Consider the following 26,400-nt stretch of genomic DNA (forward strand, 5'->3'; position numbering starts at 1 on the left):
AGAACCTATGTGTTTTTTTTCCATGTGTACATGGATATACAAAAATTTCTTGATAAAATATAAGAAAATACATGTCCCTATCTAGATATTTTTCAAGAATACAGAAAAACAATTTGAACACAATATTTGTTGGTTAAGTCGTGAAATATTTGCATTGATATCACTAAATCAGTTGACTCGATTACAAATTATAACCAGAAAATAAATGCAGTGCTAACTAAAAATGTCATTCATATGCTTAGGTAGCTACTCAACATGCATTTTTACAAGATATTGATTCTCAGTGTATCTCAGAGGTCTGTAACCCAGAATTGATTTTCTGGGACATTGTGTATGTTCTACTCTCCAAGATGATTTCCAGCTGTTTTCCACTGTAGGTGGACCAATATACACTCGCTTTACATCCCTGTTAATGATTAGTGATGCTGCTTTATATCTTTGTTAATGATTAGAGATGCATTTTAGTGTTTCCACTTTGAGTACTTATAAAATGCTACAGCATTGAAGTTGTAAATTGAGCTCTTTTTTATAAATTAGGCAAAGCATATACTCATGCGCTTATTGGTAATCACTTTTTAAAATCTAGGCCATGAATATTAATGGTTTCTTCATTTGTCTTTTTTGTGTATTTTTATATTCTAGGGATTCTTTCTATTCTCTGAATATGAATTTCAATTATACTTATTGAAAATATTTCTTCTTTTCTAAGGCCTGTGTTTTTCTTTTCTTTAAGATATCCTTAGTGAACAGTTTATTATTTCCTGCAGTTATTAACCTGTTTTCATGATTAATATTGCTTGTGTCTTCTTCAAGAACATAGAGAATGCAATATTTTATTCTAAAAACTTTTAATATTTCTCCTCCCCTGTTAAATAGTTAATCCGGTTTGAGTTTATTTATATGCATGGTAACTATCAAATTTCCATTTTTTTAGAAAATTTGGAAATCCAACATTTCCCCAGGGCTCTGTAATTGCACCTGTCTCATATATCATAAACATATATCATGAGTATTAATTTGAGCTCTCTATTTTGTGCCATAATAATTATTTAAAATCATTGCTCCAGATCTACCCTGTTTTAACTACTTTAGATTTGTAATAAGTCTGGACATCTAGTGAAGACATTTCAGCCTATTTTTTTCTTTATCATTCTTTGATTTATTCTTGGGCTTTGATCTCAGGTACTTTATTTGCATCCTTTCTATTTTTCTTTGTCAGTCTTGCTAGTGACCCATCCATTTTATTGATGTTTCCAATGAACCAGCTTTTGGTTTTATTGATTCTTTCTTTTGTTCTTTTATTCTCCCATTCATTTAACTCTACTTTAATCTTTGTCATTTCTCTTCTTCTGTTTGCATCTGTTGCTATTCTTTCCCAAGTTCCTCCAGGTGAACAGCTAAGTGCTCCATTTTTGCTGTTTCTAGTTTTATAATATAGGCTTTTAGGGCAATAACCTTCCCTCTCAGCACAGCCTTTTCTGCCTCCCACAAGTTTTGATAAATTGTATTCTCCTTTTTATTCATCTCCAGATAGCTAATGATTTCTTTAGCAATTTCTTCTCTGACTCACTGTTTATTTAAAAGTGTGCTATTTAATCTCCATGTATTTGTGAATGTTCTTGTTCTTTGATGGTTATTGAGATCCAGCTTCGTTCCCATGTGATCAGAGAAGGCGCTTTGAATAATTTCAATGTCTGTAAATTTATAAAGACTTGTTTTGTGCCCCCAGCATATGATCTATATTAGAGAATGTTGCATGAGCACTAGAGAAGAATGTATACCCTTGTGTTTTGGGATGCAATGACCTATATATGTCTGTTAGGTCTAATTAATTTATCAAGTTGTATAACTTCTCTACTTCTTTGTTCATCCTCTGTCTGGTTGTTCTATCTATAGAGGAGAGTGGTGTATTGAAGTTTCCTACTATTATTGCTGAAACATCTATTGCTCCCTTCAGTTTTGCTAATGTCTGTCTCATATACTTTGAAGCTCCTTGATTGGGAGCATGATCATTTATCATTGTTTTCTCTTCTTGATGAATCATCCCTTTTATTAATATATGGTGTCCTTCTTTGTCTCATGATACGTTTGCATTTAATGTCTGTTTTGTCCAATATGAGTATAGCTAATCCTGGTTTCTTTTGGTAACAACTTTTGTGGGAAATCTTTTTTCATCCTTTCACTTTCAATCTATTTGTATCCTTTCTCTAAAACGAGTCTCTTGTAAGCAGCATATATGTGGATTATATTTCTTAATCCATTCTGCCAATCTGTATCTTTTAATTGGTAAGTGTAGTCCGTGAACATTCAAAGTTATTACTGAAAAGGCATTTCTTGAATCCACCATCCTACTTTTTGGCTTTATTTGTCAGATCTATATTTTCTTTTCCCTCTTTCTGTTTTTATCCTTTAAGTTACCCTTACTTGTACTCTTCAATTCTGTGCCTTCCTCCAGAACCCCTCTCCTGTCTTTTCAACTGGCAGAACTCACGTTAGCATTCCTTGTAGGGCCAGTCTCTTGTTGACAAAATCTCTCAGGATTTGTTCATATGTGAAAATTTTAATCTCTCCCTCAATTTTGAAGGACAGCTTGGCTGGGTTGAGAATTCTTGGCTGGAAATCTTTCTTTTTCAGGATTTTAAATATATCATACCACTGCCTTCTCGCATCCATGGTGCCAGTTGAGTACTCTGAATTCAGTCTTATGTGGTTTCCCTTGTATGTAGTAGGTTGTTTTTCTCTTGCCACTTTCAGAATTTTCTACTTCTCATCAACATTTGACAGAGTGATTAATATGTGTCTTGGGGAAGGTCCATTTGGATTTATTCTGTATGGAGTTTATTGGGCTTCTTTGATTGTATATTTATGTCCTTTATAAGGGTTGGGAAGTTTTCCCTGATTATATCTTCAATTACTCTTCCTGGTCTTTTACTCCTCTTTTCTCTTTCTGGAACACCAATGATTCTTATATTTGTGTGCTTTGTTTTGTTCATCATTTCACTGAGCTCCAATTCCATTTTTTCCATCTTTTTTGGCCATTTGCTGTTTTGAGTACTCAAAATCAGTTATCCTGTCCTCTAGCTAATTTATGCTTTCTTCTGTCTCTTCAAATCTGGTGTTGTGTGCTTCTAGCATTTTTTTAATGGGTCAAGAAGAGTCTGTGATATCTGCTATTTTTCTTTTTATTCTTTCAAATCCTTCTTTATGTTCTTATGGTGCCTTGATCTTCTTTATGCCATTAGCCATCCCATTTTGTTTTTTTTACATTTTTTATTAATTTTTAATTTTTTTTTAAAATATCAAAAAACACCAAACACAAACATTCGTAACTTTTGATCATTCCGTGCTACATATATAATCAGTAATTCACAGTAATATTCACAGTAATTCACAGTAATATCATCACATAGTTGCATATTCATCATCATGATCATTTCTTGGAACATTTGGATCTATTCAGAAAAAGAAATAAAAAGAAAACAGTAAAAAATTCATAGATACCATACCCCCACTCCTCCCCCTCACCAAGCACCAGCATTTCAAGCTAAATTTGTTTTAACATTGTTCCCCCCTATTACTCATCTTTATTCCATATGTTTTACTCATCTGTTGATAAGGTAGATAAAACGAGCATCAGACACAAGGTTTTCACAATCACACAGTCACATTGTGAAAACTATATCATTATACAGTCATCATCAAGGAACATGGCTACTGGAACACAGATCCACATTTTCAGGCAGTTCCCTCCAGCCTTTCCACTACGTCCTGACCAACAAGGTGATATCTATTTAATCCATAAGAATAACCTCCAGGATAACCTTTCAACTCTGTTTGCAGTCTCTCAGCCATTGATACTTTATTTTGTCTCATTTTTCTCTTCCCTCTTTTGGTCGAGAAGGTTTCCTCAGTACCCTGATGCTGAGTCTCAGCTCATTTTAGGGTTTTTCTCAGTCCCTTGATGCTGAGTCTCAGCTCATTCTAGGATTTCTGTCCCACGTTGCCAGGAAGGTCCATACCCCTGGGAGTCATGTTCCACATAGACAGGGGTAGGGTCGTGAGTTTTCTTGTTGTGTTGGCTGGAGAGAGAGGCCACATCTGAGCAACAAAAGAGGTTCTCTTGGGGGTGACTTGTTGGCCTAATTTTAAGTAGGCTTGACCTATCCTTTGTGGGGTTAAGTTTCATATGAACAAATCCTAAGATTGGGGGCTCAGCCTATAGCTTTGATTGTCTGCACTGCTTGTAAGAATATCAAGAACTCAACTTGGGGAAGTTGAATTTTCCCCCTTTCTCACCATTCCCTGAAGGGGACTTTACAAATACTTTTTTATTCACTGTTCAAATCACTCTGCATCCCACTTATTTTATTAAGTAGAGTTATATGAACATCTTGATTAGTTGTTCCAATGTCTGTGTCTTCTTTGTTGTTTTAATATGGTCCTTAGGCTGGGCTGTATCTATCTGCATTGTGCTATGCTTAGTGATCTTATGTTGTTTTCAAACATGTAAATATCTTGATTGAATTACTTTGGGAGTTGATTTCTTTCAACAGTCTAAAGCGTTGTGTTTGTGGAGTGACTGTGTAGCAGAATGTGGGTATTGGGTGGGGCACAACAGTGCAGTGGTGCATTGCAGCACAGGTATGGGCACAGGCTGGGGATGTTATGCTGGTACTTGTGAACGTGGGTGCCCTGTGGTCAGGGAGGATGTAACAGTGAGGGTGTACAAGTCTGGGGCACGTAACCCTGCTGTGCTTTGGTCTAGGGCATGGGACCCTTTGTGCTCATGTGCAGAGCTATGGCAGCAAGTCAGCATTATACCTGCATGGGCTGGGGGCGGATGTGACCTGGTTGCGCAGGTCATCTTTTTGTCAGAGCTCGGGGGCATGACTTGATTTCATGTTCTTTAGACCTTTTCATCAAGTTCCTTCACAAATTCTGTTTAGATTGTTATTGGAATTACTTTGGTTCTCCAGATCAAATCATGGAAAATATATATCTTTATGACACCTCAGCCTTCCTTTTATTTAATGTGATATATTTTGAAGTTGTTTGATCTATTTGAATGTCTGTATTATAAATTTTCTTATGAGAAGATTTTAGATATGATTTATATCTCTTATAAATGATATGTTTATTATTTATTTAAGCTTTAAGTATATTCATCTTATGTGATTTGAAATTTTAAAAATATATAATAAGTAATGTTGCTTAAAATTTGGAATGAGCATTTGTTGATGGTATTTGACTTACATCATTACTAGCTTTGCTTGTTTATCTTAATTGTTTTTTTTTTTCTGTTTGGAATTTTGGTTATTTCACGTGAAGAGGTGCAACTACTCTCTCGTATTTTCCACTTTACATTTCCTATTCAGGTAGATTGCTTTGGCACTTTTCTTGTAGCAACCCAATCACTTAAAATATTTTAGTGCAATTATATTTATCATTTTATTTTTCAATAAGCAATTTGAATCAACTTTATCTAGGTATAATTATATACAATAAAATTCACACTTGTTTAGTTTGTAGGCCAAAGACTTGCGAAATGGGCCCATGTGCATAACTCAGTCCAGTCAGAAGCAATTTTAATCTCCCTGAAGGTTGTTTTGTGCCCTTCTCTGCTCAATTTCTTTCCACAAACTGCACTGCAAGCCTCTAACGGTACGGGTTCTGAATGGACCACCTTTACATACTGCCACATGGCCGCCTTTGGTAAAATCCTAATTAAGTAAAAGCAGTTTTGCCATTGGGTAAGTATGAATTTTGTTTAAATGTAGCTTTGGAAGTTAGACTCCACCTAGGCAGATTAGATTTCCATTTATGAATTCCCACAGTCTAGGGGAAATGCGCATCTCCTGTGCGATCATTCCTGTGCTTCTGATGCTGAGGTCCTCGGCCTTTGTTTCTGCATTATTTATGCTTCCTCCTGGTAAGTAATACTTCTCTGCTGCTCCTGTGTCCGCGTGAGTGCTCTTTCCTATTGTTTTCCCTATCATGCTGTTGACTTATCTGTTGCCTCTTTTTTCAAAATATAGTCTATCGATTCCTGGCTTACATACTTCCCCCTCCCCCCAAAAAGAAACCAAGCAAACAAACAACAAAAAACAAACAGAAATCAACAAATGGTGCCGCAGTAATGGGATACTCACATGGAAAAAGAATGAAATGTGACCTCCGCCATCCGGCATACAGAAAAATTATGCATATATTCTGAAGTTGCATTAGCTCTCCAGGCTGCTTACTATCTTTTTCACAGCTCATAAATTAATATCACCTATAATAATATGGGTCTTTTTCTTAGTATTTAATCTCTTGATTAGTGGCACATTTGACTTATCCTCAGTTTCTGGCTTGTGTCAGTTTTGCACAAGGTGTTTTTGGAGTGTTTTGCACAATATTCAACAATTCACAGAACATGATATTATCATTGATTGCTTATTATGTGAATAGAGTTTGAACATATATTTCATAATAAAAATTGTGCTTCCCTAGTGTGATGTCTGATGGGTGATAGTTACTTTGAAATATACTTTGGTCTGAGTATGCCAAAGTTCCTCCCAGAAGTGCCTTTGGTAAACACTGAGGCTATTACTAGTAGATGTCAACGCCTACTGACAATGACATCCAGTACTGACAATGGATTTAGTTTGACAACAATTCTTAACTTTGAATATTGTCCTTCACCCATAAAAATATGGTCTAGGGCAGGGCCAGGTATTAAATAGATTTTTATATAAATGGCCAGATAGTAAATATATTTTTCTTGGGGGCTTGCAGTATGTCTGGTGCTAATACTCAACTCAGTTGTAGCATGAGAGCAGCTGCAGACATTATGCAAACAAAAGAGTATGTCTGTGTTTCAAAAAAGTTTATTTGCAATAAGAGTCACCAAGGCTTTTTGGTCCACAGGCAGTGATTTGCCAACAATTGGTCTAGAGGCATTGTGTTACATAACAATATGACAATTCAGGTCTGCTACAGATATTTTATGCCTGTGTGTCCAACAGATAATTGCCTAGGTTGTAGTTATGCAGTGGTCTGAGTCTCTGTTGTTGAAGAAAGCTTTTTGTGTACATATTTGAGTTAATAGTTCCAACAAGTAACTTCCCAAAAGAGATTATCCCATATAAATAACTTGAAAAATTGGGAATAAAAAACCAAAGTAATATTGGTTCTCCTCCCAGATATTATTCACAAGGTGTTATTAGCATTATTGAAATGTGTCACATAGATAATTCCAGACAGAATGCTCTTTAAACCTCCCAAAATCCAATCTGGACTTTCAGCTTCAAACAAAAGGGAGATTTATGTAGAGAAATATCTTCATCGTAGTGGGCATTTGTAAATACAACTAAGAGATTGTATGCTTTTGGTTTCCATTTTACACAAGGTACCAAGGCAATCTTAGCTTTTCCTTTCTGCCTTATGCAAATATTGACCTCTTTCTGGTCAACAGAGCAATCTGTTCCCTTTTTTTCATTTCACCTTCATACTCACCCAGATCTTCTACCCCCCAGCAAACCTCGGGTAGAATCATCAGTTTAAGCTGGAGGATTGACCCCTAGAAATGGCAACATTTTGATACCCCTTTTGCCCATTTTCAGTAATATAGAGTAGGAGGGAATAAAGGAAATTTATAAGACTCACATCCATGTGAGGAAGATGTAGAAACCAGTAATTCAAGTTTAAGCACATGAGAAAAAATGTATGTCCTTACAGTCCTTTAAAATTGGCCACTAGTAAATAATATAGAGTAATTAGACCCATTATTATATGGTGTCAAGTTAGTAATTTATCTTTCCTCTGAAATGGAAAATGCAATCCAGTTTTCACATCTATGTAACAGGAACAGTAAAATAAAAAGTTTATTTGATTTTCTTTGCTATAGCCCATGCCATTTTCCTATCTTCTTCATAATAATGCAACAGTTTATCCAATGGTGCGTCATGTTTACAATGAAATATGTTATGTTTTAACCCACTTTCATCCTCTTATACAAGCCATTCTTTCAGTCTTTTACTGCCATAGCCTATCCAATTTAATAAGTTGGCATTTCATTTGCTCATTGCATTTTATTAATGTCAACTACTCTGTTGGTGGTAAGCTCTAAGTTTAGTTTATTGTACGTGATGTTTCTTAGCCCATTGTTATACTGTATCAGCAGTAAAATGGACTCTCCTTGATTAGATGATTTATAATCAGGTGGATCAAAACTGAAGTATTTTCTGCTCTAAGCCTTAGGTTGTATTAGAGATTTTTGTTTTGTTTACAGGATATGAAAATTAAGATGCAGTATTATATATATATATATATATATATTTCTGACTACGACGTTTGGTATCTACATGGAATTCTGGGTATCAAGCTAAGAAAATCCACTTGCCAACAATGGACTCCCCAAGATTCCATTGGTACTTGGCCTGTCATTGCTTTCAGGGTCTGATAATTCCATTGCACTTTTTTTTTCCTGGTGGATTTTTGAAGAGAGGCTAATAACATCCCATGATATGACATGTAATTTCTTCAGAAATCATACAAACCTTCAAAGTCTGTGCCTCTACCTTGGATTTTGAAACTCATAGAATCAGCTACTTATTTTTTCCTTAGCTTTCACTTCATGCTTTTCCTGAGCCAGACGTGAAGGCCCAGGGTCTACTTAGGAATTTTTTTTTAACATTCATCCTGACTTAGACATGCATTTGACTTTCTAAATTCCCCAAATTTTGATTGCCCTAATTTCCAAATAAACTCTTCTTCAGGTTTTCATGCCAGCAATTTGGCATTCCACTATAAGCCACAAACTGTAGTATTTTAGCCCAGTTTGTTGCAGGTTGTCCATTTGCCTTCTACAGATAGGGACAGGTTCTTGGAGTTGTCATTTTGGAGCTGTTCATTGTTGGTATATAGACACACTGCCGGATTTTTCAAGCTGATCCCATACAATCCACTCTGCCAGATTAATTTATAAGATCTAGTTGCTTTCATATAGATTATTTGCGATTTCATCTATATAGGATTGTGACATCTGTGAATTTGGCTTTCATTCCTTTTCTTGTCTAATTTTCCACCAAAACATAGAATAGCAGTGATGAAAGCAGGTCTCCTCCACTTTTTTTGTTCTTATGTGGAAAGCTTTTATTCTTTTACCATTGAGTATGATGTTACCTGCAAGCTTTTCTTGCATGTCCTTTGTTGTGTTGAAGAAATTTGCAAATGTTCCTAGTTTCCTGAGTTTTTATCAAAAAATGGTATAGGATTTAGTTCAATGCCTTTTCTGTGTAATTGAGATGATTATGTGGGCCTTTTTTTCCCCTTTATTGTCTTAGTATCGTTTGTTGTGTTTTCATTTTCTTATATTGTTTCCTTGCATTCCTAGGATAAATCCCACTTGATCATGGTGAAGAATCTTTTCAACGTGCCGTTGGATTCAGTTTTCTAGTATTTTGTTGATAATATTTGAATTTATATTCATATTTGATATTGGTCTGTAGTTTTCTTGTGATATTTTTATTTGCCCTTCCTAAAGTGATGTTGGCTTCACTGAACAAGTTAAGAAGTGTTACCATGTCTTTGAATTTCTGGAGTGTTTTAAAGGAATTGTGTTACTCAACTTACTTTTTATTTATGTTGTCATATCATTGTCTGTTTATAAATTCTTTCTATTGAAAATATGCTTGTACTTTCACCCTTTTAGAAACATGTCTGAGATCAGATATCACTATTGAGAATGGGTTTCTTTCTGAAAATGAGCATGCATATTTGTTGAACAAACAAGCTCAATATAAGTGTAAACAAGGCTATGTAACACCAGAGGGTGAAACCACAGGATCAATTACCTGTTTACAAAGAGGATGGTCAGATCAACCCACGTGCATTAGTAAGTACTTTATTTTGTTATTAATCATTTTTCTGATGACAGTGTGCAAATGTTTAATTCTTTGTTGGGGGGAGGGCTTATGTGTTTCCATTGAAAAGATAAATAAAACACTTTGAGAAATTGTGTGTGTGGGTGTTAATATATATATATCTAGAAATATTTCTCTATCGATTACCTAAATATTTATAAAGATTTTCTAAAAATAATTTGAGTTTATTTCATTGACTAACTTTATTATCCCAAAGCCACTCAGTAATTCTTCTGAAGTGTGAGTATAAATTCATTTTGATTCTTTAATTTTGTTTTCCTTTTCTTTCAGTTTTCATGCTTTCTATGAGCTGTCTGAAGAAAAAAACGATAAAAGCCATCCCCATGTGAACTCATTTTATATTAAATTGTGATCAATTATCTACTATAAGGCTTTCTTATTATGGAGGAGAAAATGTTGATAAATACATTGATCTTTTTATCAAATTAATCCATTTACCTTTATATATATTTCATAACTGCTTACCGTTATATTCCTTCAAAGTTAACAAAAGGTCAATCTGGTGTTCTGAAAATGTAATATACACCATTAATGGCCTATTTTGCTACCAGCATGTGGCAAGCTCCCTGAAGTAAATAGCATTGACAAAAATGTTGTTAGCATAAATTTTTCAAGGGTTTTAATTACTGAAAATAATGATGACTAGAGAAATAATTTTTATTTTTGGTATATTTCAGGACATCTTATCACTTGTCTTTTGAGATAATTTTAAAATAGTAATTAATTTAGAAGTGCATACTAATTTGCAAAGCTCTTTATTCCTTGGAAGGATTTACACAATTATCCCTTCAAAAACATGATAAATGAAAACCTTAATTTTATTATGACACAGAATCTTGTGATAAGCCAGTATTTGAGAATGCCATATCCAAAAATAACAGCGCATGGTTTAAGCTATATGACAAGTTACACTATGAATGCAATGACGGATTTGAAACAACAGACAGAACCATCACGGGCTCCATAGTGTGTAGAGAGGATGGTTGGTCCAGTACACCCACATGTCTAGGTAAGTATTTTATTTCAGGTATTCATTTTTCAGAATTAAAAAAATTAATAACATGCTCTTTTCTTCAAATTGGTACTATCTAGAGATATTTTAAGGAACAATGACTAAGGTGTCTTCTGATTTAATGTGAACTAAAAAGGGATTGTTTAAGATGATAATCTATCTTCCAAGCATTACATCAAAGTAAAGTTTCTTGTGGGGCACAAATATTGTAGATTACTGATTGAAATATAAATCCTTTTCAAGTTATCCCAAGACAAATTTTCCAATTGTTTGAAACTGGTCATCCATCATCAAAATGATGCTTTGTTACATTTCCTCAGCTATTTGGTTCCTAGTTCCTGCTTTACACCTACCCCTCATTAGTTTCTCCTGTTACTGCCAGGAGCACTTCTTTTTCAGACACTGCTAATTTCCATGGACAATTGGCTATTAACAAATAGCTGTTTGTTTTCCTGGGTTAAAAAAGAAGGCTTCCATCTGTGTAAAGCTGAGTGGATGTAGTGTGTTCCACACAGAGAATGGTATGTGCAATGCTGTGAAATTAAAAGTATATTCAGGAAATACCAGGGTGAGTAGAGTCAATTTAAGCTATCTGAAGTTTTTATGTATAGCGATTTGGGGGGTGTGCAGGTAAAAGCAAGGCTATCATCAAGGTTATTTCAGGAATGTTACCATTGGTATTTAGTTTTGTTCTTGAGAAAAAGCCATACCATACATTTAAATAAATAAATGATTGCATTAGAATTTCAATATTAAAAGTTTTTCTCTGCCTGCATTCTTTGCTTGTGGTAGGGAAGAGATGAAGCAGTGAATTTATACATAGAAACAGTGTGATTCCAGATCAAGCAACTGTTGAAGTTTAACAGACTGATGAATAGTGCAGCCTTTGGAGTCAGCCTGCCTAGATTCTAATTCCTTTTCTGGTATTTGCTAACCACGTATCTTTGGGAAAGATACCTACCTTATTTGAAGCTTTCTTGAATCTCTTATCTCTGAAATACTTTAATACTTAAAGCTGTTGCAATGTTTCCAATGATTGTCATGGTTATTAGGGTAAGTAATCCATGTGAAGTGCTTGTCACAGTGTAAGACTAAAGAAAGTTGAATCCTAATTACATCAGTGTAATAGTTGCAGTGATCAACACATCTAATTCCATTCGTGTGTTCAGTAGAGGACTGTAGAATGTGGTGGATGTGGCAACATAAAGACAATGAAACAAGCATGGGGACATAACCCTTTCAAGAACTTTGTGCCAGGAAAGAAAAAGTTAAGAATATTGCTAGAAGAAAATTATGTCCTGAAAAGATGGTTTCTTTTTTTAAAGATGGGAAACATGAAAATATGGATGAGAAGGCCATAGTAGAGAGGAAACAGCAAAAGACTGAATGCATGAATAGGTATGTCCTCATGAGAATGGAAAGAAGGGGAACCAAAGCTCCTGTGATTGGGCTGGACTTTGGTGTCCACAGGGCTTCTTCCAACTTTTTAGCAGGAGCAAGGGGGGAAAGTAGTTGAAAAATTTCAAGTGTAAAGAAGCAGAAGCTGATGGTTTCTATTTCCATGCAAAGTATGAGACCAGGTCATCTGAAACTGAGTGGTGCATGGGGGTAGAGTCAGAAGAAACACTGGGTGAAAATTTTGAAATAAAGACTGCAGAGGAAAGGACACTAAAGACTTCAGAAAAAAGGAAATCTTAGTTCATTATAAACCAAAGTGGACTTGCTTAGAATCCTGAAGGCTGAGTTAAATTTGCTTCTTTCAGACCATCTAACTAATGTCTTTTATGTTCCAGATAATAGTGAAAAATACAAACATGAGCTTGCCTTTCCAGATTTTTTCATTCCAATGTAAGAGAATGAAAACATGTAAACCAAATATTGACCCGAAAACTAAATATAATTTTTATGTATTCTATATAACATTGTGTTCAAAGAGAAGAAAGTAGTGAAGGATTCAGATTGAAAACAGGAGCAGGCTGAGGGCTCTATTTTGTCTGGGATGGCATCCATCCAAAGATAATTAGAGAAGTCCTCCAGGTGAGAGGAAAGGATACGTTTAACGGCTAGGACAGCAAGGAACATGGCCTATCTAAAAAAATTAAAAATTAAAAATAACTGGAGGGCTGGCCACGGTGGCTCAGCTGGCAGAATTCACATCAAGGCTGTATTGTAAAAAAATTGGATTTTATTCTGAATGAGAAGATTTTAGAATGATCATACAATTCTTTTCATATACCTGAGGCAGCTCCAGATTTTATGAAGCCAAAAGTGTATGCAATTTTGAGTGGCATTCTTTAAAAAAGAATGCAAAATCCCCAATACATAATTCCCATGGCCATACCAATTCTTCAAACATGAAAGGAAAATATGGAGAGGAAATTGAACTGACAGAGACTATTAGGAACTGATGTGGATAATACTAAACAGTTTCCCAATTCAATAAAATAAGCCCTTGATTGGGGCTTGTTCTTATGAAACTTATTTCTGCAATGAGGAAGCTAAGCCTGTTTGTAATTTTGCCTGAGAGCCATCCCTGAAAGCCTCTTTTGTTGCTCAGATGTGCTCACTCTTTAAGCTAACTCTGCAAATAAACTCAATGCCCATCCCCTACATGGGACATGACTCTCAGGGATACAGGCCTTCCTGGCAGTGAGGGACATGAGTATCAGGTATGAGCCTGGCCCTGACACCATGGGGTAGAGAATGCCTTCTTGACAGAAGGGGAAAAAGAAATGAACCAAAATAAAGTGGCAATGGCTAAGAGATTTCAAATAGAGTTGAGAGGTCATTCTGAAGGTTACTCTTATGCAGGCTTCAGCCAGATATTGCAAACCACCACCGTATGCCAAACTCCAACCAGCAGTGTTCCTGAAAGCCTTAGGGAGTGCTCTTGGCTCCATCTAAGTCCATATGAAAGTTTTTCTTAGTAAGTCTATTTTTCCCTGAAGATTGAGAGGAAGGTCAAATGAGAGGGTGGAGATGTAACTGAGAAAGTAGAATGTAACAAGTGACTGTGACTACTGCCACATAATATATCTATTTCTTTTTAGTATCTAGTGTTTTAGAATAGCCAGAAGGAAATACCTGAAGTTGTTCAACTGTAATCTGGTAGCACTGGTCTTTGATAACGAGTGTCAAACCATATAGAAAAAGCAAAAACAAAAAAGTCAGTTGCTTGTGTTTATGTGGATCTACTTTTGGATATTTTGTTCTTTCTCCCGTCTACATCTTCATCTACAGATATAAATCTGATAATTCTACACTGTCTTAGTTAATCTACCCCATAAGTCTTAAACTTAGGTAGAGTCCAATACTAGTGGTCAATAAGAGAATGGGGAAAGGGATATGCAGGTTTTATTTTCTTTTTATTATTTTTTTTTCTGGAGTAATACACATGTTCTAAAAATGGTCGTGGTGATAATGTACAATTTATGACAATACTGTGAAACCCTGATTGTGTAATTTGAATGGACTGTTTGATGTGTGAATATATCTTAATGAAATTTCATTGAAAAATAGTAACAAATGTACCACACCAATATTCTGGATCAACAAATGGGGCAGGATAAAAAGTATGAGAGGATTTAGTTTTATTCTTATTTCTTTTCTGTAGTAATGAATATGGTTTTAAATTGATCAATGGTATGTGGGCACAACCATTTGATGATACAATGTGCTATTGATGGTATACTTTGGATGGTTTGAATGTGTGTGAACATATCTCGATAAAATCACAAATAATAAGTAATAAATAAATAAGTAAATAAATAAAGGAAACCAATGTGGGTTAATGTTTTTTTTTGCAAATTTTATCAACATAGCTGACAATATGAATCAACACATATTGTTAGACATTAGCAATGCATTTTAATTCACCAAGGATTGAATGATCAAAGGACATGTTGTGCTTTTAAAATATTCTTCTCTCATTAATCTGCAGAAAACTGCACACAGATGAGTTTAGTTTTGACTTAATTTCAAATGTACTGTGAGTTCTATACTTATGTGAAAGGTTTCAAAAATTGTCATAAACTACTTAAAACTAAACAGTATCCTCAACAATCGTATCAATATAAATGAAAAGAAATTCATGAAAACATTTGCAGAGTCAATACTAGAATTAAAGATTTTATTACTCATTTTATTAATTATGATTGGAGAAAAAAATATCTTCAATTATATGTCTGTCCATTCAATCTCTTCCTTTAATCACCTTTCCTAAGTTATTATTTCTATATAAATATAGTAGTTGGGAAATACCTGACAGTCAGGTCTTTTTTTACTTGTTAAGCATTTGCTACAACAAGATGAGAAAAATAATTTGTATAAATTGAAGTAAAAATATATAAACAAACATACATGCAAATAACTAATTGCTGTGTGGTTGATTGGAACAGAATTTTAGGGGAGGAATTCCAATGATTTACATTCAAAGGAGATTTTTCTCAGCAGACGGCTAAACTCAACATAAAAAAAAATGAAAGTAAATTTGTTTAGTTACCTTTTTCTCACATTACTCTTAAAATAGTTACTTTATATTCGATGTTATTATTACATGGCAATACTTGACTTTTCAATAGTTTGTTCTTAACATGATGCTAATTTTTATATTACAAGTATTTTATATTCCAATTATTTATTTTAAGAATTAAACAGTGAGGGTGCATGGGTGTTTCAGTTGCAGAATTCTCACCTATGTGGGGAGACCAGATACAATTCCCAGCGCGGGCATGCAGACGTATGCACACATACACACACACATGCACACACATACACATTAAGCGCTGAGAAAGGAGGATTTAAAATTAAATTATTCAATGTTAATGATAAAAACCAAAAGAAGCAAGCTGAATTTACAGATATAAATTCAGGAATCTGTATTTTCCTAAGGGTGTACAAAATGTAATAGTAAATTTTTCCAAGCAGGAAGATTTATTTTATGGCTTTACGCGTACACAGCTCACAGCACCTCTTTTTACAAGTCATGTATAAAATTTGTCAATGAACAATTATTCTGGATAAATTATTTTACTGTTTTTTTTTTAATAGAAAGAGCATGTGGTGTTCCAGATTTAGAACAAAACTTAAGTGCTTCTCCCAGGAAACATAGTTATAAAGTTGGAGATGTGTTGAAATTGTCCTGCAGAATAGGACTTACAATTGTTGGACCAGATTCAATTCAGTGCTACCATTTCGGATGGTCCCCAAATGCACCAACATGTAAAGGTGAATATTTATTTACGATTCCTGAAACGAGGATTAGTATTTTGGTATCAATTTCTATTTTTCCCTTCATTTTCTGCACAATTGTGGTACATCTAAAATCTAACGTATTAAGCCAGAGATGTTATACCTGGCAAGAATGTGGGTTGAGTGGTAGGTACCTCAGTTTCCCTTAAGAAATTAATCACCAATTGTTTCTTAAAATACATATTGGAAGCAATGATTGGAGGGACTTCTTTTTTTTTTTTCTTTTCTTTTGCACATGATGCCATTTTATCTGTCACTGTTCTCAAAAGATCTAGAACCAAATGATAAAGAGATATATTAAAAGGAATTGGCACACATGATTGAAAGTGCTACTCTCTGTAAGACAGGCTAGAGGCTGGAAATCCTGGTGAATGTGAGGTTGAAATCATTTTTGTTTTAATGCTGCACAGATAATATTCAGTATGATTTCCTGTGAGTTATTAACTTAGTCATTCAAAGAAATATGTTCTGTGCATACATGCCCTTCCTTTCTACTCTCTTTCTCTCTCTTCAGTGTTCTCTAGCTTTTAGTGATGACCTCTCTGATGAAGTCTTAATTCCAAATTACTCAGGCTAGAAACTAAAGAAGGAATTGAGTGTACAGTCTTGAGGCAGAATTCCTTCTTTCACATGGAACCCAGGTTTTTACATATAAGGTCTCCAACTGATTGGATGGGCTCCACCAACATTATCAACTGGAAATATCCATTATTTCAAGTCAACTTTTTATAGATACTAATCCCATCTTCAAAATATATCCTCAGCAACATCTAGGCCAAACAATTTGACATCATAACCTAGCCAAGTTAATACATAAAACTATCATAGCCACCATTGACATTGGATTTTTATGGGCCTTACCTTCAATTTCAATGAGATGTCTAAACAACATTCAAACAGCTTATAGTCAATTCAATTTATGTATGACTTAATCAAAGTTAAAGGTTAATCAGTGATTGCTTCAAGTGATGGTACTTTTTTCAACAAGTTGTGATGAAATGTTTTCATGGATTATAAGTATAAATTTAATTTATACAACATATTTGCTAATCTGTATACTTTGGCAAAATAGACATATTAAACATTTAAAGCCTCAAATATGCATCTAATATGATAGTTCAATCTAAGTAAAGAAACTGGAAAATTGTAATCAGTGGAAATGCCATTTTCTTTTTCATTGTGTAAGAATACTGTTATAACTTAAAGATTAAGTAATAAATAAAGACTAAACTTTATTTTGCCCACTTTATATTATAAAATAGGCATTTCATCTTATTGACACAATATTTCTGCTCTAGGGCAAGTAGACTCTTGTGGTCCACCTCCTCAGCTTAGCAACGGGGAAATTAAAGAAAGGAAACAAGTCTATGAACACGGTGAGGTGGTGGAATACGATTGCAATCCCAGATATCTAATCAAAGGGCCTAAGAAAATTCAATGCATTAATGGAGAATGGACAGCTTTGCCTATATGTATTGGTAATGCATATAAAATACTAACATTGCAATGAACTTTTTGTTTGGGTTCTTGTAAAGGCATACAATATATTTTAAAAATAAATATGTTTTTGTGAAATTTGCATAGAGGAGGAGAGAACATGTGGAGATATTCCTGAACTTGAGCATGGTGATGTGCTGTCCTCTGACCCTCCCTATCACCATGGAGATTCAGTGAACTTCAACTGCAGAGAAACATTTACAATGGTTGGACACAGATCAATTACCTGTATTCGTGGAATGTGGACCACACTCCCTCAGTGCATTGGTGAGAATACAGTTCTCCAACTGACATTTAATCATGTTTAATATATTTATTATAAAAATCATTTGCAATGATATTTTTTGAATTTAGAGATGTTACTGAAAATGTCTGGTCTTATATTTCAATAAATCTAAAATTTGTTGTTTATTTTTCAATATGTGTCTAAAGGCGGGAAATATAAACTGGCAATAGAATTTTATGTTCTGTTCTGTCCTGATATTAATGTAGTTTGTTTCTATAATTTGAACCTGTATCTTATTTATAGACTGTATAACTCCACAATTGGACGTTAGTCTCTTTCTCTCAAAGCTTCTAAATAAAATAGTTTCTTTGTCTGTGTCTGTTTCAAATGCAGCAGAAAGAATCTACTGTGCTGAAGAGTGAGTGGGTCTCAGGTCCTCTTAGTCAGTAGTATAACAGCTTCATGAGACAGTGGGAGTTGGGCAAGTAAAATTGTGATTTATGGACTTCACTTTATCTGTGAATCATCCTATCCCTTTGGTCACCAAATTTTTGATGACTAAAGGGTCTTGGGGACCCAATTCATTTTTCCTTGGAATGAGTTCTTTCCCAAATTTTTCCTGGCCCTCCATTCAAAGACAGCTTTTGACTTCTAGTCTTATTCATTCATCAGATCCTTAGATATTAATTACCCTAGGAAAAATTAGGGGGTAAACTCAAGCTTGAAGAAAAGAGATTAGTAGCTGTTTTGTTTACTTCTTTATTTTCAACACCAAGACGAGTAAGAATTTCTTAGGTGAATCAAAACATGTTGCTTATCGATCCTCACATTTTTGCAAAGTATGTCCCTGCCGGTGTTACTGCCGCTTCAAGACCCAAGCTCACCTTTGTTGTCTTCTACCTCCACAAATAATTTCATCTCATTCAGCATGGGAGGAATACCCCAAATTATATCCACTAAAACCCCTCAAATTTTCACTCTTACCCACAGCAAAACTTTTGTTTCAATTAGTACTGTCTTCTGAGCTCAGAAATTCCCTTCATAAAATTCATCCTCTACCTATATTCAGTTTGTTGTAAACCATCCTAGGTTATTATAGACATACTCCACCAATTTTCCCCTCTCAAAGTTTATTTTTGCATGCTTCTGTTATGGCTTCTTTTCTCTTCTTCATATCTATTTTTTGCCTAAAAACAAAGGAATCCGTGCAGGAAACCAATCAACCACATGACAACGACGATGTTAACAACGATATAGCCATCTTATTCCAGTTATAAAGAGAATCCCTTGGTTTGCCTCCCTCGACAACTCTGAACGATGTTGTAGGTCATTCCTTCTTAAAAACAGGGCTAATTCTGAAGTCTTGAGTGTGTTTGGAAACAGTCCTTTATTTCTTTCAAGGTTGCTTTACAAAATCGTTACTTTTGTTTGGCCAAACATTTCACTTTTCTTTATTCTGTTTGAACCTCTCCTTTTCCAATCAGTAACAAAAAATTACATCAAAATCTACATTGATATTTCATCAAATTCAAACAGACCCCATATTTAGTAACATTTGAAATATGTATCTATATCTATATAACAATACTCTATGGTACGTATATTAACTTATGCAGAAGCCGGCAAAGATTTACTATTTCCGTGTTACAGTATTATTTGACTACCACATGATCTGTATTAAATACCTTCTCAAAGAATCGAAGATTACATGTAGAAAAGAGGTTTGACTTTTAGTACCCAATTTCCATGTATCTGACTCTTTTTTGTGGTGATTATACAAAAGATCTGCATAAATATTCACATTCTGTGTATCATAAGGTATGTGCTCTTATTATGTTTTATCTGCTATATTGAGGAATATATTTAAACTAACAACTTCTTATATCGTATTCCCACAAATCATGCCTTTATTTAATGTTTTCAGGTTTCCAATTAAATATAATATAGTCATTTTGAAATCAAGAAAATGAATGTGGACATTTACTGAGATTTTAAATATTGGACCAAATTTAGTTGTGGGATGACTCTTTACTATGTATATTATCCTAAGAAGTGAATCTCTTATGCTCCTCAAATTTCCAAGGGGCAAAATGTCTTTATGACAAATATTTTGTCTGAAATTTCAAAAAGCTGACACAGTTTATCTTTGTGTTTAATAGCCCATCCTAAGCAAAATGACCAAGAATAAATTGATTGGTGGAACTTACAAGAAAAATCATGATGTCATTATACTACTGAATCTTCAATAATTTTATGTAGCAATTCTTTAGATTCTTTATAATTATCAATCATGGGAATATTTTCATTTTACAGCAACAGACCAACTTATGAAATGTAAATCATCAAGATCAGTTTTACTTGAGGCAAATGTAAAACATATATCTGAATTTAACCATAATACCAACTTAAATTACAAATGTAAAGGAAAAAAAGAAAACAAACAATCAACCTGTGTAAATGGAATATGGCATCCTGAATTAAACTGTACAGGTAAGCTTTTACTTTTAATGCTTGAAAAATTTATTCTATTTCTTCCTAACTTATAAAAGTTGTATCTTTTTACCCTTCTTAAAAAATTGGCTATTTACAATTACAAATACTTTTCAAGCTGGAGAGGGTTAAGTTGAAAACAGAGTCTGAAAACCAAGGTGCAAAACGAGTTTATTGAGCTAAGTGACACGTGTAGGAGCAGAACTAAAAGAGAGTCACTGCTCAAAGAACAGTGGCAGGGGAAGAGTTTATATACTCAGCACAAAGAAAGGGTATGGGGGAATGGTGAGGGGCAGGCAAAGAAGATGTGAGCTAAGAGAATTGTCTGGGGCAGGAAGATTTTGGGAGCCATAAATCTGCAGAAGCTGCCCATGTAGGATGTTTATGTAGGAATGGGCTTATCTGGTGAAAAGCAGCACACTTGCTAATTTCAGCATGACTTGTTTATCACAGTTCCTTCCTTCCCATGGAGGCATTAGCACCACAAAACACTGTTGGTGTGACTTTCTGCTTCAGTTGCTTTTTGCTTCTTCTTTGTAGTTTCCTAGGTAAAAATGGAAGTTTAAGCAAATTAAGATGACTAGTAAAGCTATTTACCATTCTAAATTCATTGAGAGTAATTTAGATACTAGCCAAAGCATTGTTTTCTAAATACTAAATATATCTTATGCATTATTTAGCTTGATAACAAAGCACCCATAAACTTGGTGAATTTAAATTAACATCTGGGTACTAGGTATGCTCATTACTATTAGAGTCCCTTAGCTTCCAATTCCTTTGATTACAAATATATGCATCTATACCTATAACTCCACATATAGATATACCTATGCCTGTATCCTCACCTATACTTATGCATATCCCTGTAACTATTATTTATTATCTATCTCCAATTTATCTGGCAACAACCTATCAATTATCTACCAACCTATCCATCATCTTCCTATCATTTATTTGTATTCTCTCATCTTTCTATTCTCTTTTTATCTATATTTATCTTGAAAACCCTGAGTCATATTGACACTTTCAGTTCCAATTGCATAACACAGGGTTCATTCTAAACTACCCACATTTCATATTTGTAACACTCTTCTCCAACTGGGGGAGACCTTGCCCCAATTTCCTCATTAGTTTTACCAATTTTTACAAGCCTAGATACATACAAATTATTTCCATACAATATGAAAGTAAACCTATATACTTGGAGTTCAACATGTTTATAGATGTTTTCCTATGGAAGCAAGTAATATTTACACATGGTGACATGCATATGTTTGTCTAAATTTTCTTCTAGAAGCTTTGCAGTTTTATTATTTATATCTAGGAATAGCATCCAGCTCATATAAATGTCTGAGTATGTGTAATGTAGAAGCTGATTTTTTTTTCTTTATAGATAAACTGTTCTAGGAACATGTATTTAAAAACTGAAATGAAACCAGTTGACTGTTGTACTGTTGGCTTATTTCTGGACACTTTATTCAGCCCATTTGACTGTTTGTTCATCTTTATGTCCAAATCACATTGCTTTAATTATTTTAGCTTTATATTATGTTCTCAAGCTATGATTTTCATTGTTAAGATGTTCTAGTTATTCTGTTGTTTGCTTTTCCATGGAAGTTTAAAAAAACCTTTTCAATTTCTTGTAATTTCTACTTAAATGACAAAAGGGTTGACATCAAATCTATTGATTAATAAAGAGAAATGACATCTCAGCCATATTGAGTTCCCCACTCTATGAACATAATGCATCTCCCCCATTATTGAGTTCTCTTTCATTTTCTCATTATTTTTTTGAAGTGTAGAAGGTCATCAGATTTCAACAATATATGCCCATTTTATTCTTTCAATATTATAAACACAATCCTTCAAAATTATTTTTTGAGGTTTTTCTTGCAAGAAAAAAAAAAACACTGATTTTGTATTTCATTTTGTGTCCTGCAACCATACTAAGTTCCCTTATTCATTCTATTTATTATTTTGTTAGAATTCTCTGTAGACAATTATATCATTGTAAGTGGATGATTTTATTTCTTCCTGTATTGTTCTTACATTATTTTGGTTCTTTTCTTATTTCATTCGCTAGGATCTGCAGTAAGCATGGAAAGGAAGTGATAAAAGCAAACAATCTTGTCCTGTTCCTGCATTGGGAGGGGCTATTTATTAAATATTTCGCCACAATTAAGATAGTAGTTCTAGGATTTTTGTAGATAATTTTTATGAGATTGAAGATGTTTCTTTCTCTTCTTAATCAGTTGACAACTGAATTTGTTAAATACTTTTCCTGCATCTATTGATATGATAATAATATCATTTCATTTTAATTCTGTTACTATGATGAATTACATATGTCAATTTTTGAATGTTAAACAGCTGTTTAATTACTGGGGTAAACTCCACTCAGTCATGATATTTTGTCCATCTATATTTTGAAGTAGAAGATTTGTTAATATGTTGTTTAGGTTATTTGCAATTGCATTAGATTCCTGAAGCTGCTGTAACAATGTAACACAAACTGGGTGATTTTAACAGTCAAAATTTGTATAGACACAGCTCTGAAGGCTAGAAATTCAAGGTCAAGTTGCTGACAGGACCATGCTTCCTCTGAAGTATGGAGGGAAGAATCTGTTCCATGTGTCTCCTGACTTCTGGTGGTGGTTTGTTTGCAGCTGATGATTTTCTCTGCAGTGATTGTCCCCTGGTGTTCTCTGAGCTATCGGTTTGTGTCCAATTCTCACCTTATTATAAGGACAGGCAGTACTGGATAGGGTCCAATAGGGACACCATATTGGATTCATTTGACCAGGTCTACTCCCAAATACTCTACTCCCAAATAAATTCTCCTGCTGAAGCTCTGGGGGATTAAGACTTATCTTTTGAGGGTCACAATTCAGTCTATAACTGCACCTCTGTTTATGGGGAAATTGGTCTGTCTTTACATTTTTCTGTGATATCTATTTTGCAAGATTTTGTTATTTAGTGACATACAGTAAATTGAGAAATGTCCCCTGTTCCTGTTTTCTGAAAGGGTATGTGCAACATTGATATTGTTTTCCTTAAATGTTTGAAAGATTTCATCTGGGTAGCCATGTGATCCTGTAGTTTACATAGTTTGAAGATTTTTTTAATGGAGAATTCAATTTGTTTACTAAGGGTACCTCTTGATTTCCTATATTGTCTTTTCTCAATGTAATGGAGTTGAAGTTTTCACGAGCTATTTCCATTTTATCTAACTTAAAAAATTGACTGGCATACACTTGCTTCTTATAGTTATTTAAGATCCTAAATGCCTTTTAATATCTATTAGAACTTTGGTGGTATAGTTTATTTTCTTCTTGATAGTTTTAATATCTTGTACTTTTATGTTGACCCCTTTTCCTAGATTTTTAACTGAATTAATCTTTTCAAATAACCAATTTTAGTTTTGCTAATATTTTCTATTTCCTCTCTTCTCTGTTTTGAGCTTTCTTAACTTAATCTGTTTTTAGCTTTGTTAATTTTATCTATTTTCTCTTTTCTATTGATTTTATTGCTTTCTTCCTTCAAATAGCTTTTATTTTAGTTTTTCTTCTTTTCTTCATTTCTTAAAGTGAAAAATTAAATTGTGTCTCTAACCAATCTACTTTTAAAATATTATTCTTTTAAAGCTACATTTTTCTTCCTAAGTAATGCTTTAGCTGTGTCCCACAGATTTTTTTCTTAAATTTTATTTTCTTGGAATTTTTAAAAAATTTTTATTGTGATTACTTCTTTGATCTGTCTGCTATGTAGAAACTTCTTGTTTATGTTACAAATATTTATGTTTTTATATACTTTACTTTTACTCATTTTGAATTTAATTCTGTGGTTTTAGAGAACATACTATGGAGGATTTCAATGTTTTGTAATTTATTACTATTTTTTGTTGTACATTATACTGTCTATTTTAATGATTTTGTCATGGTCACATAAAAAAATAAATGCAGACTCTATTGTTTTAGGTTAAATTGGCTCTTAGTGGTCTTAACAATTTTTTGTGTCTTTCTGATTTTTTGTTTTACCAGTCATAATAAGAAAGGTGTCAATATTGCTAACTGGGCTTGTTAAATTGTCTATTTAGTTCTATCCATTTTTTACTTTGATATTTTTTAGACATATACACATTTATAAGGTATTTGGATTTATTCATGGACTCTTTTAAATAATTACAAACTATTTTTATATCTTTATGATACTCCTTGACTTGAAGTCTATATTGTCTGATTATAATGAAGACAATTTATTTAAAACAATTGACCATTTCCATGTGATATTGGCAGCCTCAAAAATGTCCAAATAATCAACATCCTCAAATTATGATCCCTAAATTCAAAGCTCAAATAATGTAATAAGAGAAATAGCTACATACTTTTTTACACATCTCACATTTTGGAAAATAATAAATCACTTATGACTTACCATAAAAAATATTTTAAATTAAATGACAATGTTAGTAAGGCCCATAAAATTCTATAGAATACAGGAAAAACAAGACTATATTTAAATATATATAGCTTTAAAACATCCTTATAAAACATGAAAACAAAAGAAAAGCAACAGGTGTTGTATTAGTTAAGGTTCTCTAGAGAAGCAGAATCAACAGGAAACGCTCGCAAGTACGAAATTTATATAAGTGTCTCACTTAACCGTGGGAATGCAGAGTTCAAAACTCTGCAGGGCATGCTGTGAAGCTGGCGATTCCGATGGAATCGGAGAGGCTCGCCAGCCAAAACCGGAAGAGAGCCTGTCTGTTCTGAATCCTTAAAAGGCTTCCAGTGATTAGATTGAGCATCACTCATTGCAGAAGACACTCCTGTTGGCTGATTACAGATGGAATCAGCTGTGGATGCAGCTGACATGCTCATGATTTAATTCTATGACATGTCCTCATCGCAACAGACACGTCGGCACTTGCCCAGCCAGACAAACAAGTACCACCACTTGGCCAAGTTGACACATGAACCTGACTACAACAGGTGTTATAATTAGATGCTAGGAAAGCATATACACTAAAAAGGCATAGTATGAAGGAGTAAAACATTAATTAGTATAATGTAAATTTAAGCTAAAAAATATATAGTGGAAACCAAGATTTAAATTTCTGCTTTGGAGAAATTTTTCTGGCAAAATGTACCAAGAGGAAGTACAATTTATGATTATTAGGAGAAAATGTGAGTAAATAGTCATTAAAGAAGAAAAATTTCCCGAGAATACATTGAAAAAATATGCCAACAAATTTAAAAACAGGAATGAAACAGAAAATAATTTTAATAAAATTAAAACATTCATATTGATGAAGACAGAGATAGAAAGAAAAGAAAGAAAGATAGAAAGAGAAAGAAACCTGATGATGTAATAAAAATTAATGCAGGGTATGCAGTGAAATATCTCCCTGAATGTGTAATTTAGTTAAATCATATTAATGGTTAGAAATAAAGGAAATAGGTTTTACATAAATTATGTAAGATTTATCACAAAAAGAATAAAAGGCATACGCTGCAAGGAGGAGCAAGAGAATATCAACCAAAAGTGATAATATTAAAATGTTATAGAAGCTAAAAAGTATTACATATATAAATATGAAGCATAATAATTATTTGATCATTTTTGATGCATTGCTACTGAATTATGTAGTTATTGTAAATTATCCTTTTAATTTTTTCAAACTTTTGCTTTTCTAAGCAAGCAATCAATTTTATTGTTTCTAGAAGTAAAAACACCATCGTGTCCTCCTCCACCTCAAATTCCCAATCTTCAAAATATAACAACTACAGTAAATTATCAGGATGGAGAAAAAGTATCTGTCCTCTGTGAAGAAAATTATCTACTTCAGGGACCAGAAGAAATTGTGTGCCAAGATGGAAGATGGCAGTCAGTCCCACGCTGTGTTGGTCAGTAGTTCCCAACCTGCTTCATTCTTTCCGACTGAGGTTCCTATGCCTCTGGGGGTCACTTAATTGAAGAAGGTGAAGACCTTCATCCAT

At 33.8% G+C, this 26,400-nt stretch overlaps 1 protein-coding gene and 1 long non-coding RNA gene across 2 annotated transcripts in view; one reads left to right on the forward strand and one right to left on the reverse strand.

Annotated features, from left to right (window-relative positions):
• Window positions 1-26,400, reverse strand: part of LOC143680798 (uncharacterized) — a 149,809-nt gene that overhangs the window by 61,725 nt on the left and 61,684 nt on the right. The gene's annotated exons all lie outside the window — the stretch shown is intronic.
• Window positions 1-26,400, forward strand: part of LOC143680796 (complement factor H-like) — an 83,195-nt gene that overhangs the window by 30,044 nt on the left and 26,751 nt on the right. The window contains exons 4-10 of the mRNA XM_077157301.1: window positions 9,695-9,877; window positions 10,759-10,935; window positions 15,988-16,164; window positions 17,487-17,666; window positions 17,773-17,952; window positions 20,225-20,401; window positions 26,125-26,307. Of these exons, the coding sequence (XP_077013416.1) occupies window positions 9,695-9,877; window positions 10,759-10,935; window positions 15,988-16,164; window positions 17,487-17,666; window positions 17,773-17,952; window positions 20,225-20,401; window positions 26,125-26,307 (1,257 nt within the window). The remainder of the gene's footprint in view (window positions 1-9,694; window positions 9,878-10,758; window positions 10,936-15,987; window positions 16,165-17,486; window positions 17,667-17,772; window positions 17,953-20,224; window positions 20,402-26,124; window positions 26,308-26,400) is intronic.

The sequence above is a fragment of the Tamandua tetradactyla genome, chromosome 4 (assembly GCF_023851605.1).
Source record: "Tamandua tetradactyla isolate mTamTet1 chromosome 4, mTamTet1.pri, whole genome shotgun sequence".
Taxonomy (NCBI): Eukaryota; Metazoa; Chordata; class Mammalia; order Pilosa; family Myrmecophagidae; genus Tamandua; species Tamandua tetradactyla.